The sequence below is a fragment of the Corythoichthys intestinalis genome, chromosome 8 (genome assembly GCF_030265065.1).
Source record: "Corythoichthys intestinalis isolate RoL2023-P3 chromosome 8, ASM3026506v1, whole genome shotgun sequence".
NCBI lineage: Eukaryota > Metazoa > Chordata > Actinopteri > Syngnathiformes > Syngnathidae > Corythoichthys > Corythoichthys intestinalis.
This window is the reverse complement of record NC_080402.1, coordinates 39,118,593-39,136,963: the sequence shown is the minus strand read 5'-3', so window position 1 is coordinate 39,136,963 and position 18,371 is coordinate 39,118,593. Positions and strand designations below refer to the sequence as shown.

At 38.5% G+C, this 18,371-nt stretch overlaps 1 protein-coding gene across 2 annotated transcripts in view; it reads left to right on the top strand.

The window, feature by feature from the left end:
- LOC130920195 (neuronal acetylcholine receptor subunit alpha-7-like) overlaps positions 1 to 18,371 on the top strand; it is a 79,206-nt gene that overhangs the window by 27,458 nt on the left and 33,377 nt on the right. Inside the window, exons 3-7 of one of the 2 annotated variants that reach the window (XM_057843188.1) lie at positions 4,675 to 4,719; positions 9,352 to 9,458; positions 13,047 to 13,126; positions 13,368 to 13,535; positions 17,433 to 17,627. In XM_057843188.1, the coding sequence (XP_057699171.1) occupies positions 4,675 to 4,719; positions 9,352 to 9,458; positions 13,047 to 13,126; positions 13,368 to 13,535; positions 17,433 to 17,627 (595 nt within the window). Of the gene's footprint in view, positions 1 to 4,674; positions 4,720 to 9,348; positions 9,459 to 13,046; positions 13,127 to 13,367; positions 13,536 to 17,432; positions 17,628 to 18,371 lie in introns of both variants that reach the window. The other variant, XM_057843187.1, reaches the window with a different exon arrangement.

Sequence of the window (18,371 nt, the reverse complement as noted above, 5' to 3'; positions counted from 1 at the left end):
GCTGAGATAAACCAAATGTATCCAAAATATTTAAAAGCTCTCTAGCACATCCTTCTTCAGGATTATCAACATGAATGTTAAAGTCACCCACTAAAACAACACAATCAAAGTCCATGTAGACGGAAGACAGTATTTTGGTAAACTCATCAAAAAACATTGTGTTATACTTCGGTGGTCTGTAAATTGTTACCAAGGCAGCTCTGCAAGGGCTTTTTAGCTGAATGACAATATACTCAAAGGAATCAAACTGACCACATGAAATATTCGTGCATTGAAAACTGTCCCTGATCAGACTGGCAACCCCACCTCCTTTCTTATGGGTTCTTGGCGCACTAAAGAAATTGAAGTTTGTGGGGGTTGCCTCAATCAGAACTGTCGAACTCTTATCTTGATGTAACCAAGTTTCTGTTAGGAACAACATGTCAAGGTTATGTTTGCTGATAAAATCATTAATTAAGAAAGATTTGCCAGCTAAAGATCTAATATTTAGCAGAGCCAATTGGAGATGCCAGACTGGATTCACTGGTGAGTTTTGGGAATGACATACTATGCTTAACCCCTAAGGTCGTCTGGAACGGGTCTTCTGCATGTTCCAAGAACAAGAACCAAGAGGGGTGAGGCAGCATTTAGTTATTATGCTCCTCACCTCTGGAACAAGTTACCCGAACGTCTGAAGTATGCTCAAACTGTTAGCTCCTTTAAATCAGGGCTAAAAACGCTTTTGTTTGGCACTGCATATCCATAACTGTCTATATATTTCAACCTACCTGCCTTTTATTCCTATTGTGCTTATCTCCATTGCTGATTTCAATGATTATTAGTAGTAGTAGTTTTTGCTTTGTTTTCATTTTTGTTTTATTTTTATTTATTTATTTTTATTCTGTGATTAGATGTGATCATTTGTCTTGGTTTTTACGTTGTGTTGATTTAAATGTGATTTTTATGGTCTTCATGTGATGTAAAGCACTTTGAATTGCCTTGTGTTGAATTGTGCTATATAAATAAATTTGCCTTGCCTTGCCTTGCCTTGCCTTAACAGGTTGGCAGAGTTGATTGAACGTTTTTTATTTCTCACCAGTCTAGACCTTTTTTTGTTGTTTATCACCACTGGGATTGTTGAGCATACATACTGTACTCCATAAGGCCCCGGCTTTTGCTGGGACAGAACAGTCTTTGTAATGTTGTCCCAGCCTGGACCTGGTGCACATCATATTGGTGTCGCAAACATGGCTTCCTCCATAGAAGGATAATACCGTGTAGTTCCAGAGTTGTAGTGCTTTGGCTTTGCCCCGAGAGAATTCCAGGGGAGGCTGGTTGGTTTGTTGCCATCTTCCCCTGGCACCTGTCGGGTGTGGCAGGTACAGGGTGGAAGCGAAGACATGAACTTGAGGAGATCAAGAGACTGGTTAACCTTGCTATCTAGATCCATGGAGTCCCAATCAGGTTGACTCATTATTCCATCCAAACTAAGTCGTCGGCGGGGTGGCTTCCGGGACTGTGGGGATTTAGGCCTTGATGAGGCCTTAGCCTGACTGAGTCGGCGGAGTGGTGGCGTCTTGGAGTGTGAGGATTTGGTGCTGGATGGGGCCTTATCCTGGAGTCGGCGGCGTGGTGGCGTCTTGGAGTGTGAGGATTTGGGGCTGGATGGGGCCTTATCCTGGAGTCGGCGGCATGGTGGCGTCTTGGAGTGTGAGGATTTGGGGCTGGATGGGGCCTTAGCCTGGAGTCGGCGGCGTGGTGGCGTCTTGGAGTGCGAGGATTTGGGGCTGGATGGGGCCTCGACAGCAGAGGATTGCACGGTCGGGTCGTTTTCCTGTTGAACTGATGGAGCCACTTCTTGAGTCTCGTCTGAAGGGGGTCGATCCCTCAGCAGAGGAGGGTTGGTCACAGCCTGGCAGGGCTGGCTTAGTCACTTCCCCTTCAGCGACTATCGGCTCCATTTTTGGAGGAGAGATTGATCTTGCGTGCACACTGTCTGATTCAACACTCATCCCAGCCACCATGTTTATCCGATGTTTTGGGACAGCTTGCCTCCTTTCCTCGAGATAAGCAGACTGTCTGTGCCTCAAGAGATAAAACATGCTGCTGCTTAGTAGCCGCACTCCTGACTTATTTAGGTGAAGGCCATTGTTCTTAAAGAGATGCCTGCACCCTGAAAATATGTTGAAATTGTCAATGAAGTACATCGATTGTCCAGCGCATGTTGCTTTGAGCCATTTGTTAAGCATCATCACTCTGCTGAAACTTTCATCCCCCAGCCTGGGCGCGGGTATGGGTCCACTGAAAAACACCTCAGTATTTAGGGGGAATATATAGCGGTTTATAGGCCGAAAATTATGGTAAGTCCCTTATTTCAACTAAAATTAATTCATTGTGAATCATGTTTAATGGTATAGGCAGTTGACACAGGCACTTCTCTTGTCCTACTCCTTTCAAGCCCAGACGTACATATTCATATATCAACAAACTCCCTTCAGTGAATTTTTGTCATCAGAGAAAAAAATACAGCACATTTTGCGTTGCCATTAATAAATATGTGAAATCATGGCCCCCCACATGGTGTCAACCGGAAATACATCAAGCTGACGATAGCACCAACATATTCATAGTTAGTGTAGGCGTTCAATGTATTTCTTGTTTTGTGTTTCTTTTCTTTCTTTTCTTGAGTTTCATTTCTTTTCTTCTGTTCCCCCATAACCCCTTCCTGTTTGCTGCTTTGTCATAATAAATGAGGTATGTTGAATGATCACAATGGGAGTATGTCATACTCTCAATGTGAAACATTAAAACTGTTCAGACCATCCAGACACTTAGACTTCCATACTCCGTGTCAAACAGATGAACAGGACAGGTTTAAGAAAAAAAAAAAAGTGAAATCATGCATGCTTTTACCATTTTATCCCTCTTCTTTTGTATTTACAATATATTGTTACGCTGTTATCTGACACACCTATCAACATCTTTATACACAAATTATATAAATTATAACTGTATTAATTAATGAATACCAGAGATCGTTAATAAATGCTGTATTAATTTTTTAAGTGGTATAGTTTTAAGCAGACACGGCTTGTTTTGTGATGGTGAGGAAGATTGGATGATATTTCTTGAAAACTTTCAAGAAATCCTAAAGGGTTGACAGTTATTCGTCCCACTGAAGCAGGTCAAATAAAATATGGCTGTCCTTGCTTTTATGTTTGATGACCTACAATAAAATACAGACGAGAAGCTTTTGTAGCATGCTAGTATATGTCAAAACCAACTCTGAAGATTTATGTACAGATTGCAATGTTTTCAAAATTGAACGATGCAGCAAAAAATGCAACACTGAAGAACCAAGCACCAAAGCAAGAGATGTCTATTAAATTAAAAAAAACAAAACATTAGAGATACTTTTAAGGACATGATATCAGTGTAAAAGAAAGTCAAGACGCAATGATCTGATGATAGACCAACAGATGAGAAGTCTGCTGAGAAAAAAAAAATGAAAAGGGGAACTGGAGAATACATGAGTGCGTCGAATCATTTTACTTGGAGCATTTGAAATATGCTCAAACATGATACTGGAAGTTTTTTAATATAGCATGATTGATGATTTTAAAAATGTTCAGTGTTGCTTTCTGAAACTTTGGTTTCAAATTCATGAGAGACTTTTTAAACACTTTTGGGTTAAACAGCAATGAACAATTTGCTCACTGTTCGGAACTCATTCACTACCACACATCATGTCTCAAGACATCCCATTCTTTCGAGGACCACATAATATTGTGTTCTATGGCTACATGCACACAGAACTTCCCCCCAAAAATATTAGATTCTCATTTTTCATTAATAAGAAAAAAGTTTGTTTCTACCCTATCGTTCCTTAGTTATGAGCAGTTGAACAGCATAAACAATATTTAAAGTATAGTGAATGAGGCTTTTCTTCTGTCCCCCCATAATCCCTTCCTGTTCGCTGCTTTGTCATAATAAAAAGGTATTTTGAATGATCACAATGGGAGTATATCAGATTCTCAATGTGAAACATTAAAACTGTTCAGACAACCCGGGCACTTAGACTTCCATTCTCTGTGTCAAACAGCTGAACAGGACAGGTTTAAAAAAAAAAAAAAAAAAAAAAAAAAAAAAAGTATAGTGAATGAGGACTGGAGAGTTTTCCTGAAGGGTAGCTATCAAAATTCCTATTATTCAATTATTTTCAATACTGCTTGGTCAGGGTCATAGGTTGCTAGAGCCTATCCCAATTGATGGCTGCCAGTCAGTTGCAGGTCAATCATTTGCTCATACATTTACACCGTCACTGAGCGTGAACGCTTAACCCACGCTGCCCGCGGCAAAGTTAGGCAAATGCACCCCATCAGTGACTTTTAGTAATGAATTCATAATATTTATATTCAGGCTCTAAACTTTTTGAAATTTTCCCCATTTTGCCCAGCAACATTTTTCTCAGAAAACTGTTCAAAACATGTTCTATTTAAATCATGTCTCTCCAAAAGAAGTCATTTTCACTCAGTGATCAGAGCAGCTCTCAGTCAAAGGTTGCAAATTGCCTGTCTTAATCCCACCCGTTTGTCAGATATGAAACATTGTTTCTTTTAGTAACCTACTAGCACACTGTGCAAAATATATATATTTTTTCACTGACTTACAGTTGGTCTGACCTCTCTCTTACAGGATGAGAAGAACCAAGTTTTGATCACAAATGCCTGGCTTCAGCTGGTATGTTGTCTCTGAGTCCTTTTGTACAATCACTGTCATTTTATAAAATGTATTTTCGGAATTTGCGCCTTTTTTCTTATTCCTGGAAAAAAAAACAAAAAAAAAACTTTATTGTCTGACTTCATTATAGATGTAATTTTAAACACTGACTGTCATTTCAACGAGATGTTTTGCAACATTTATTCTAAAAAAAAAAAAATATATATATATATATATATATATATATATTAGGGCTGTCAAAATTATCGTGTTAATGCGTGGTAATTAATTTTTTAAATTAATCACGTTAAAATATTTGACACAATTAACGCACATGTCCCGCTCAGACACTATTCTGCCTTTTGGTAAGTTTTACAGCAAGGTTTTTTGTGCTGTCTAACAGCGAACTCTTGTGGTCGCTTTGCGACATGGTTTATTGCTTTCTTGCCAGTTCAATATGGCTGCACGACGTCTCGGGCTGACGCCTACATTGTAATGTTGTGCTTATATGATCCTTGGACAAGATTTGTCCGTAAGTATGGTTGTTGTAAAGAATGTACATATTATGTTAGTAAGCGAAATGTTATATTTTTTGTATGAGACGCTTTTTGTTTATGTTTAGTGAACCTGTATCGCATGCTAAGCTAACGTTGTTGCTAATGCAATGCTTGTGTACTTTTTTTTTCGTAGTTTCACTACGGTCTAAAGAGGACAGTGGTTTGAGGCCATTTTATTAATAAATCAGATGAAAAAGGAAGAAGTCTGATTATTAAGGCGTCGTTCACTAGCTGTCTAGCTTTGGAAAAAGTAGACGCTTCGGAGTGAGGACAGCATAGACAGATTTAAATGACAGTAGAGTGAAATGCCCACTACAGTCCTTATGTACCGTATGTTGAATGTATATATCCATCTTGTGTCTTATCTTTCCATTCCAACAAATTATTTTACAGAATATATATATAATTTACAGAAAAATATGGCATATTTTATAGATGGTTTAAATTGCGATTAATTGCGATTAATTACGATTAATTAATTTTTAAGCTGTAATTAACTTGATTAAAAATTGTAATCGTTTGACAGCCCTAATATATATATATATATATATATATATATATATATATATATATATATATATATATATATATATATATATATATATATATATATATATATATATATATATATATATATATATGAACCCCTAAAGACCCACATTTTTTCTGCTGGGCAAAAAAAAAAAAAAAAAAAAAAGCTTACTTTCCCTTTACTCTGCTCAAACACCAAATTTTTTGGACAGAGATATTTCATGCTTTTATTGGTTATTTTAATGTTAATATTTAATGTGTTTTTGATAAGAAATGAGCACTTATGTTTGCCTTTTTGAAGTTGTGTTTTGTCTCAGCCATTTTCAGAGAGCAAGAAATAGCAAAGAGGGCATGCTAAACCTCATAATTTGATTTCGATGGTTAAACCTTTGTCCTATAATCTTCCAGAAGTGGCAATAGCAACTAATTTTAGTGTATTTATTGGTTTACAGACGCGAACACATAATGTCCTTCAGCAGGATGCTCAGGTCTGAAGGGGTTAACACATTTTAATTTAACTGTTCTGTGGAAAACTGGGCCATCTTTACAGTGGTCAAGACAGGGTTCGCTAACCTCCAACCCAGCAAAATAAGGATAATGATTTTTTTTGTTTATCTATTTATTTTTAACTTATCACTTAGTACAAGAGACCCCCTATGTTTCTCTATTTCGCTTTTCAATCATGAGTGAGATTAGTCGTTCCCCAACCCAAAGGTTGTGGGATCGATTCCCAACCATGGTGACTGTGTCAAAGTATCCTTGAGCAAGACACTTATCTCCATAGTGCTCCTAATGCTGCATCATCAGTAGGAAACTAAGATATCGTGCCAAAGCATTTTGAGTACCTCGAAGGTAGAAAGTGCCATATAACTAAATCGATTCGTGTTTGATCGTTATAATTTGTACGATGTTTAGGTTACCTCAATTGTCGCACTTATGTCACTGTTGTTGCTTTTGTGTGTATGTAAATGTCATTCTGTTGTGTGTTTGTAACTTGCTGTGAAACAAATAGCCCGACAAGAACTTTTAATAAAGTGAACTGGACTGATTTGTCTCCCCATTCCACCTGAAAAGCCTGCACTATTTTGCATCTAGATGGGAATGTTTTTGCATGTGTAAAGATCACTCAATTTGGCTGCATACACAAACCTACTGAATGAAATACTGTAACAACTTTGTTTCATCATGTTTCCTGCCTGTTCCACATTGTATACTTAGTCTGCTTTCAAATGAGAAGAAACATAATTTGGGTTCAAAGTGTCCAACTTTGACTTTAGGTCAAATTAATGATTCTGATGGACTGTAATTGGTACATAACAAAAATGGCGTTGAGTTTGTCACCTATTTCACATTCTAGACCAGAGGTTCTTAATCTTGCTAAAGATACCGAACCCCACGAGTTTCACATATGCATTGACAGAACCTTTTAGAATGAGATTAAAAAAAAAAAAATCTAATTCAAAACCAATACATCTCATCTAATATCTAAGCGGATTCCCGTTCAACTTCTCATTTTGACAGCATGTTTTTAAACAGGTCAAAATTTGAGTCTGTTACAGTTCTTCATACCAAGTGTGAGTCAACATTCCACTTAGCAAAAGTTTTTCCTCCCATCAGATAGAGGACAAGCAGTTGAAAGAAATGGAATAAAGCATGTACATAAATTGGGGGCAAAAACCTAATCTAACAATCCACTTTGCTTAGATTTAGTCAGCGTATGACAATAGGGCCCTGCGGGACCTTGCCAAACCCCTTAGACTTACTCACTGAATCCCTGGGGTTCGATCTAACCCAGGTTAAGAACCACTGTTCAAGACTATTCTATTACAATATACAGTATTGCTAGCATTGTCAAACATCCATTTAATTTAATCTGTGGTGGTACATACACCAAGACAGGATGCAGTAAAGGTCACAAACTTGATCACACATATTCACCCATGGAGCCTCTCTTTCTTTTCTTTTTTTAATTATTTCCTTTGGAAACAGCTTTCATCCCAGATCCCCCCAAACCTAAACCAAAACCTTGAATGAATGCCTCAGAGGGTTTGGTTTTCATAAATAATGCAAAAATGTGCCGCACTTTTGAAATTCATTAGAGTGCACATATTAGACAGAGGGCTGTTTGAAGGACGTCTTAGTGGTTAATTGTTAATGTGACATCAAACTAGTCAGGCAGGTACAACTTCCGCAATCCCCATTAGAGAAGCACATTATGACTGTCACAGTCTGTATCCAGTTTGTCCGAGTCAGCTGTTGACTGCCTTGGATGTTATGAATGATTCAGTTATTTGGGAAGTCAACTCCTTAACACGGCATCCACGCAAGCGGTAGGACTAGAAGGGGTTTTGCAGATGCAGCAGATCTGCAGGTGCACTACACAGATAGAATGATGGCAGACAGACATCATAGAACTATAGAGGATTTTAGGATTACAGGTTCATCAGGCAATGAATATCTCACATGTGCGTGATTGGGATTTTACATTGATTGTAACAATGAAAGTGTTATAATCTTCTTTGACCTATGCTGTTTAAGGTCCTCCATAAATTTCCTATAGAGCGTGTCCAGACAGGACAATGGATTAAATTTTGCTGTGCCCTAAATCTCATTTGCTACATTGGAATTTTGGTGTATGAACAAACTGGTGCATTAAAATTGGGTTTACAACTAAAACTGGCTCAGTTGTGTTAATGTTTATATTTTTTAAACCAGGGATTTTTAACTTTTTATAACCTTGAGGCCCAACTTTTTTGTATAAGGTGGTCAGCGGTTCATTCCACTATATTAACATGATGAGGGGATTAAATACATTACAACTGCTCATTAAGGTGTTATTAGTAAGACTAAACGGCATAATGCAACCCTGTGTCTAGAAAATTACCCTTCACATTTTTCCCCCTGTACCAATTTAAGTCTGATGTCATAGAAAATGGCTCAATTCCCTTGACACAGCATATAATGAATCAACATGTGTGCCTCCAGTGTTAAAGTTAATTACTTAGTGAAGTAACTATATTTGAAAATAACTAGGTTACTTTCCTTTACTTTATATAAATGAAAAGCAATAAAAAAAATTAAAAAAAATAAAAACTGTTTGTTCAACCAGCGTTTTGTGTGTGTACGTAAACTGGGTTTGTTTGTCTATGATTAGTACAGCCCCGCTCTAATCTGTCAGACTGTCTCTGATTGACTTACCCTGACATCTTGCACGATGTTAGACAATCAATAACCTCTTTGGGGACGCGTTGTGTTCATGTTAGAGTTAGAGATGTAGTGAGAAGAGCCATGTGCACTCCGAGGCTAGTATGAGAGAACAAAGCTGTCAGCAGCGAATACCACAGATAGCACTCTCACAGAGCAGCACACTAGCATGCCACAGCGCTGCAGGGGGAGACTTTTGAGACTGAGAAAATGCAACACTTTACGTTAGAAGTTTAAGCAAAGAGCAGTTTTGTTATGTAACGTAACAAATGTGAAAGCGTTCGTTCCAACACTGTTCACATCACATCTCTTGGACTTTCCCCTTTCTTACCACTTTGTTTGTGACTGTTTCTTCCAGCAGTGGACAGATGTATACCTTACATGGGATGCAGAGGGCTACCCTGGAGTTCAAACCCTGCGGTTCCCTTCCAATATGATATGGGTCCCAGATATTCTCCTCTACAACAGGTTAGAATATTAAACAGCTACATTTAAGACACTAAATATTAGAACTGACTCCTAGCCCATGAAATAAAAACTATTTGGGTGATGTTTTTTCACCTACTATATATGGGGATAATGAACTGATTTTAGTTATTGTAAGATTATGCATTTTATGGATTAATTCATTATCCATACCGTTTACCCCAATGTGGAATGTGAGGGTGCTGGAGCCCGGCTCGGCTAACTAATGGCAGGAGATGGTGCATACTCTGGTTTACAGTTTAACACAGTCCGAATTATTTACTGTACAGAAACCTACTGGTAATTTGAAATACAGTGCCCTCCATAATTATTGGCACCCCTGAAAAAGATGTGTTTTTTAGCTTCTAATATATATATTTTTTAATTCAAATAATATGGGACCTTAATGGAAGAAAAGAGAAAAATCCAACCTTTAATACAAGTGCATTCATTCAGTGGGGAAAAAAAATCCCACATAAAGAAAAAATTTTGACATCAAATAATGTGTGTCACAATTATTAGCACCCCTGGTGTTAATACTTTGTACAACCCCCTTTTGCCAACAAAACAAGGTCTGGGGACTGAGATGGCCATGGGAGGAGCTTGATTTTGTGTCTGGTGAACCATTTCTGTGTAGATTTGGCCATATGTTTAGGGTCATTGTCTTGCTGAAAGACCCAGTGACGACCCATTTTCAGCTTTCGGGCAGAGGGCAACAGATTTTGATTTAAAATGTCCTGGTATTTCAAAGCATTCATGATGCCATGCACCCTAACAAGGTTCCCAGGGCCTTTGGAAGCGAAACAGCCCCACAGCATCACTGACCCACCCCCATACTTCAGAGTGGGTATGAGGTGCTCTTTGGTGATCTGGTGAGGTGATCTTTCATGGCACGCCAGACCCACTTAGAGTGTTTGTTGCCAAAAAGCTCAATCTTGGTCTCACACAAAAATACACATGGTCCCAGGCTTCAACTGGGACTGTGTGCTTTGGTCAGATGAGACCAAGATTGAGCTTTTTGGCAACAAACACTAAGTGGGTCTGGCGTGCCACGAAAGATGCGCATGCTGAAAAGCACCTCATACCCACTCTGAAGTATGGGGGTGGGTCAGTGATGCTGTGGGGCTGTTTCGCTTCCAAAGGCCCTGGGAACCTTGTTAGGGTGCATGGCATCATGAATGCTTTGAAATACCAGGACATTTTAAATCAAAATCTGTTGCCCTCTGCCCGAAAGGTGAAGATGGGTAGTCACTGAGTCTTTCAGCAAGTCAATGACCCTACACATATGTCCAAATCTACACAGAAAAGGTTCACCAGACACAAAATCAAGCTCCTCCCATGGCCATCTCAGACCCCAGACCTTGTTTTGTTGGCAAAGGGGGGTTGTACAAAGTATTAACACCAGGGGTGCTAACAATTGTGACACATATTTGATGTCAAATAATTTTTTCTTTATGTGGGATTTTTTCCCCCACTGAATGAATGCACTTGTATTGAAGGTTGGATTTTTCTCTTTTTTTCCAGTAAGGTCCCATATTATTTGAATAAAAAAAATATATATTAGAAGCTAAAAAACACATCTTTTTCAGGGGTGCCAATAATTATGGAGGGCTCAGTAATTGCCTAGTACGCAGGGAATGCAAAAATGCATTAAAGAGAATTTGGGTTCTTGCTGTTCAAAATTTCTAAGACACACAACTGCATGAAAATACTGATTTATTTGTATTGCATTTAAAGCGATCCACGGATAGAAAGACTTGTAGTTCTTAAAAGATAAACGTTATTATGAGTTAAAATAATATGATATTGAAACCCCTCTTGATGTTTTCGTTTTATACAATTTGTAAAATTAGTTCAACTAGTTCCGCGACCCTCGTGAGGAAAAGCGGCATGGAAAATGAATGAATGAATGAGTTCAACTAGTAGGTCGCTATTGTTGCTGACGTCGCAGGGTGGTGAGGTTACGTCACTGGGTTACGGTGCCGGGCTTCCAGAATATGACAATAGTGACATAAAGATCTGTTCAACCCTTTCAATTTGAACCGGAGAGGAACATCAATGAGCATGACAGCGCTGTCGATATTTCTCAAAACGAGCAGCGAAAGCAAAATGAACAGGAAAGACGGGATGAGACAAGTTTGACAAAACTGGTGTTCTGCCAAAATGTGCTACACCGGTGAAACGTCTTACAAGAGGTGAATTTGCTACCCAAAGTACTACCATGCGCTTTCAGCTTGTTATGTTTAGATGCATACAGACAGAACATACTAATACCAAATGAGGGTGGTTTAAACACACAACGTGACTAATGTGGTCAACAGATCAACAATCTGCTCTAGAGCTACAAGAAAACACAATGCCTAAAAGTTTGAGAGGGAAACGCATGCAAAAAGTATTTTGAGGCAATGAAAAGGTAATAAAAACACATAGTAAGTACTCGGCGCTTTTAACCGATGTGCGCATGTGTTGGACGTCTCGCCGCGTAGAAGTAATTGCAGTAACCCGGTAGTGTTCGTCTAGTGACAGTGACAAACTACGTCATCATCCAGAGAGTCCATTGCACGCATAAAACATGGCACCCTCCATAGGTCAAAACATGCTGTATATTAAATATTATAGATTTTTGAATTGATGATATTATTTTATATGTTTCTAATAACATATTTTAGTAAAAGAGAACAATTCACAAGTCTTTTAGTCCAAGGTTCCCTTTAAAATAAAGCTGTAATGGCCTTCATTTTTCTTTAAAGTTAGTGGTAAGCCTTAATGTCTCCATACGGATAACTGATAGTTTTGTCCATTGACCTTCATAAAATTTTCATCATCATCATCATCATCTCTACCGCTCTGGTCTTTGACTTTCTAATAAATAAAAGATAATGTACTGTTCAGCAGATTTGATTGATTCACCACTGAAATCTTTTAATATTGAAAATGTGTTCCCATGGCATTTAAGTAATTCCAATGTTACAGTATATGTTGTAGTAGTGTTGGCATCACTTAAATCCTCCCTCTAAAAAGCCCCTTTGCGGGCATGAAATGCTGAAAAACCCTTCAACACAAATACGTATGTGCATACAGGAGAAAACTATTTGCAGTATATTTCCGTGCCTGAAAAACTTAAAGTAGCGTCAGTTTGTTTGGCATTGAAATGGGTTACTGTGAAAGGGTATAACTTCCCACAGGTTTCATTTTAGATGTTATGAATGTCTAAGTTTGTATTTTATTCGTCATTGGACAATCTAGTAAAAAACATGAAAAACTTAAGATTTAATGTAGCTATTCTATTGCTTTTTGGCCTCGTGGAAACAAAAAAGTGATCTTTAAATATTTAAGTAAGTCATAAAACATTTAAACAATATGCTAAATGTTTATAATCACGGTTCCAAACATAAAGAGCATTCATATTTCAAAATTTTACACCATAATTAGGACTAGTGCATCATAAATCTTAACACAGAGACACTATCTGCATATACTATTCAAAGCCACTGATTTGTTTCCTGACGGCAACTTTCAAATTAACATAGTTCTCTGTGCTTAATTGTTAATTGCTCATTAACCGGTTTTAAATTACATCTTTTTTTGCAGTGCTGATGAAAGATTTGATGCAACTTTCCATACAAATGTACTGGTGAATTCTACAGGATCCTGCCAGTACATCCCACCAGGTTAGCTATTGTTGAACTCACTCACAGCTAAGTTGAACTCACTCCACGTTTGACATAATCGTGTAATACATCAGTAGAATTACTGCGTATACACTACTTTGACGCTCGCGTTCTCAACAAGGTGTTATTACTTTTATATTAGGAGCAAACTTTATTATCACTTTTATCAGTTTTTCTCCTCTTACTAAAACAAATTTTCATGGTACTGTATATAGAAAGTAAAACACAAACATTTATGCAGGCATCCTAAAGAGTACCTGTTACATCGATGTACGCTGGTTCCCCTTTGATGTGCAGAAGTGTGACCTAAAATTTGGCTCCTGGACACACAATGGCTGGCTGTTAGACCTGCAGATGATTGATGTGGACATCTCCAACTACATACCCAATGGCGAGTGGGACTTAGTCGGTAAGAGTGAAATGTAAAGATGCCTCACTTGCAGTTCTTAATTGAGTCAGTAAATTCTGTACTCTTTGTTCATAAGTGTTCAACTAAATATGTGAAAGTAAATAGGAGATAGACCAGCAGCCCATTACCCTACTATACTGTAGCTACATTTTAAAAATATTTTTTCTTTTGTGGTATGAAGTGGCATTTATGGCAACATTTATGTCCTGGCTTAATAAAGGTTACAAAGCATCACACTAAAGTACACCATGAATTATAAGTAATAGTAACTTTCTGTTGTTCTAGAAGTGATATATTGTGACATATTCAACCAACAGTTGTGGTCATCACCTAATTGTTGTCATGACAATTCAATTCAATTTTATTTGTATTGCCCTATATCACAACTAGTTTGTCTCAGATGGCTTTACAGAGTCATTTTGACACACAGTCAGATACAGTTGATCAGTGGTGTCCAAACTATTCCACATAGGGCCCCAGTGGGTACTGGATTTCATTCCAACAATACCAGACGACAGCTTTTCACCAATCTGGTGTCTTACAAGTGTAATCAGTTGATTGCAGTCAGGTGCTGCTTGTTTTAGCAGAAACTTCATTGGATAAACTGTCTGTGCGCGATTGGTAGGAACAAAAACCAGGATAGGATAGGTTTGGACATGCCTGCAGTAGATGAATGAGATGAGTCCAAGTCCTGGGCATCCCACATCCTTAGACCCTCCATGGCAGCAAGGAAAAACTAAAAAAAAATGAGGAGGTCGGCAGCGAGGACGTCCATCCATCCAAGGGTCAGGATACTCAGGCGGCTGTGGCTGAAAAAGTAGCCTCTCCCCGAAAGGGGACACCGGGTGAACGGGTGACTAGTGGTGAAAAGACTAGTCAACTAGATATTAGAAGTAGAAAAAAGAAATAAAGCAAAGACACGTGGTAAGTAGAGTGAAAGACAGAGGATAGGACTCAGTGGCTGTACTTCCCCCAGCATTATAGCTCCTTAGGGCAGCTTAGTCTGAATTGTGAGTCTAGTCTGTTTTCAACTAGCCTGACCACAAGCTTTGTCAAATAGGAACATTTTTTGTCTACTATTGTACTTTTAGAGACTCTGGGAACTACCAGTAGACCTGCATTCTGAGAACGAAGTGTTCTGTTTGGGTGGTATGGAACCAGAACATCTGTGAGATAAGATGGCCCAAAACCATTAATGGTCTTAAATGTAAGAAGAAGGATTTTAAATTTATTTCTAAACTCGACTAGAAGCCAGTGAAGGGCTTGGAGCAAAGGGGTGATGTGCTCGCTTCTATTAGTTCCTGATAAAAGTCGTGCTGCTGTGTTCTGGACTAGCTGAAGACCTTTTGGGGAACTTTTAGGACAAGCTGCGAGTAAGGAGTTACAGTAATCCAATCTAGATGTAACGAACGCGTGAGTGAATTTTTCTGCATCACTTTTAGACAGAATATTTCTAATTTTGGCTATGTTGAGCAGGTGAAAAAAGGCTGTTCTGCTGGTTTGTTTAATATGAGCTTTAAAAGATAGGTCTACATATATAGGACAACACCATGCCTTAGTCTTCTGAATGATATACATTTGAAAGCCATTGGTGTTATCCTATGTGTAGAATTCATTTCAGACAAATGATCATTTCTGGTTCTGAAACATACTGTATACACATCAACCAGCTGAGTAGCTAGCTTTTCGAATTGCATGGGTAGCCATGTATGTTCGTGGTGGCAGCTGGCCCAGGGATAGTTCAATTAATTCAGGCCTCGAGCTTGCCAAAACAACACTGCTGTGGTGCTTCTGAACTCAGCAATAGTCACACACACAGACAACCCATGCACACACACACAAGCACCGCCCCCCTACCACCTATACAGTATGTGCATAAATGCAAATAGACAACTACACACACACAAGCATGTCTGACTTGAAGGTTATATTCACCTATGTTTTGGTGTGGATGTATTGGACAGATTGGTGGATGAAAATTACAATGCTGACAACATGGCTGCCATTATTATGAGCAGCTTGGTGTAGTTACTGAATTTGGTATTTGGATGCAGAATGGACTATGGATTATTAATGCATTGTAGATGGCGTAAAATAGGAAAGGTGGTTGAGTTCAGGGGGAAATGTTGAACAGCCTGCCACAGCAGCTGTTGAGGCAGTTATACTGTATACTGTATATTATTTATATACTAGTACATTAAAGACTATAAAGCGTTTATCAATTTACTAATCTTGGGATTTTAGTTCACGGGCTCACCCAACCCTGGACACTGTGTTTTTCAGCCTCTTGTGGTAGTTGCTATAATGCCCTACACACCAAAATCACCAGACAGCTTTTCTCTCATATTCATAAACTTTAAAGTAATTTACTCGTAAGATCACCGTGACATTTTGCCATAAATTTGCAGACATTCTTTGTCTGTGTGTCCTCATAGCATTGACACGAGACATAAATTGCATATCTCTAGCAGATTATTACTATATTCATGATTATTCATTGTGACTCTGCAGAACTACACATTTTTCATTCAGAGTATCATGGCTGCTGTCACAAGACCGAGATGAAAGAATTGCCTGTGCTTTATCGCTAGAGCCTTCTTTCTGTCTACTTTAGTAATCAATAAGACGTGACCACCATCCATTCATCTATCTATTTTCTTTCGCTTATCTGGAGTCGGTATGGGGGGTGACAGAGCAAGGAAGCGGCGATTTCACTCTTATTTGAAAATAAATGTTATACTTACATTATATAACCACACATTAGCACAAGAATATTCCAAAACATTTAAGTATTGTGTCTTAAGTCAGACAATACTCTCTCTCCAATGATCACAATATGATAATTATACAAATGAAAAAAAAAAACATGTTTAAAGGTAACTGATACACTGTAATTGAAAACCTTAAATGCAAACATAACTTCAAATGACAAGACACAGTTGTATGCTATAACTGTGTGCAACACAATATTATACAACACTAACTGGATGACACATACAGCAGTGTAAAAATTGTACCATTGAAGCAAATATACATTCCCTAGCTACCTGTCATGCTCAGAAGTGTTTTTCAAGTTCTATTATACTTTTCCACAGAGGAAACGTGAACTCCGTGCAACTTTGTGGTACACTCCAATTAAGCTCGCTTGTCGATCCTGGCCTTAGTGTATTTGTGATGACCGTTTATGTACAGTCAGAATTTGTTATGTTCACCCTTTTTTTCCAACATTACATTAAACTTCTCATCTGTAGTGCACAAAATAATTTGATAGTTTAGGAACACAAACCCGTATCCATGGTAATCAATGGGTGATCAGTAAAATAAGCCACATTGGACTTTAAAACGCAAGATTCAGGGGAAAAAGTAGCGGCATTTAATGCTAAAATTACAGTACATACAAAACCAGCGCAAAACATAACAGCATAACAAAAAACAAAAAAAAAACAACAACCCCAAAACGATTAAATAAGTGATGATAAGAGCTGAAGATTTTTTTCTTTTCCATAAATTACATGAGGGACAATTAAACACCAAAACCTGGCGCTTTTCAGCTCGCACAAGGACCACATTTACCAATTTTGTTTGTATTGGACAGAAAGAACAACATTTTAGCTCAAGACCATGGATAGGGAACATCTTGCCCTTCAAAATCTTTGCATCATCATTCACTGATACAGACATCAGACAAACAAGCATGAACTCTCAATCATGTCAATGTCTCCATTATATTAGATGGGACAAAGTGAAATGAAGTGGAGTTGCCTTAGCACTTAGCCACACATAAAAATGCATCATAAAATCAGCCAAAACCAGCAGCAAAGTTTCAGATAGCAATTAAATGATAAAAAACTTTAACTAACCACCCTTTGTACTTCTTTACTTGTCATTAACTTCAAGGTGTGCCAGCCAAGCGAAATGAGCTCTACTATGAATGTTGCAAAGAACCATACCCTGATGTGACATTCACTGTCACCATGCGCCGTAGGACTCTATACTATGGCCTAAACCTCCTTATTCCATGTGTGCTTATCTCTGGTCTGGCCCTGCTGGTCTTTCTGCTCCCTGCAGACTCTGGAGAGAAGATTTCACTGGGTGAGACACAAAAACACATTCATTCGCAAAAAGCAGACTGATATATAACGTTGTTAATATTGTATTCTTCACTCATCATGTCATGGTCCTGGTGCTAACCCATTTTTTTTCCCAAAAAGTCTTGTCGCAGGCTGGGACTTCATGTAATCCTTACCCCTATCACATTACGTTAGTCATCAATACAATACCAAAAAGAAAGTTATTATGAAAACGATTTCCATAAATAGTCAAGTCATCAACATTGTATAGTACCTATGATTAAAATGTTGGCGATAAACCTAGTGGTAGGAACAATCTGATTCAGGCCCAGGGCAAAGAATGTCACCGGGGCCCCTAAAGCCAAACGCAGGCATGAGTGGCGGTGGCGGGCTGCTAGGTAAGATGTTGAGGCCCACTAAAACAATAATAATAAAACCCAGCCAGCCTAAATCTGGATTTTTAAGCACCTCCCCTTTCCCGCCTGCGTACCTAAGCTAGGGTCATACTACAGGTATTAATGCACCAATCCGATTTTTCGCCATATCTGTTTTTTTGGCGTGCCTGTTCAGACTGCCTTTGTCCATTGAGACCGTTCAAGTATCATGCATGCGCACTAATTCGCTGTCCGAGATGCGCTCAGCAAAGAGACCCGCATGCGCAGAAGCATCAACACAAATTACACGCTAGCTGTATGTCATTCCAGAGTGATCATATTTTGATTTCCAAAAAGAGGACACAAATAACAGATATGACTAATCCCTGTTG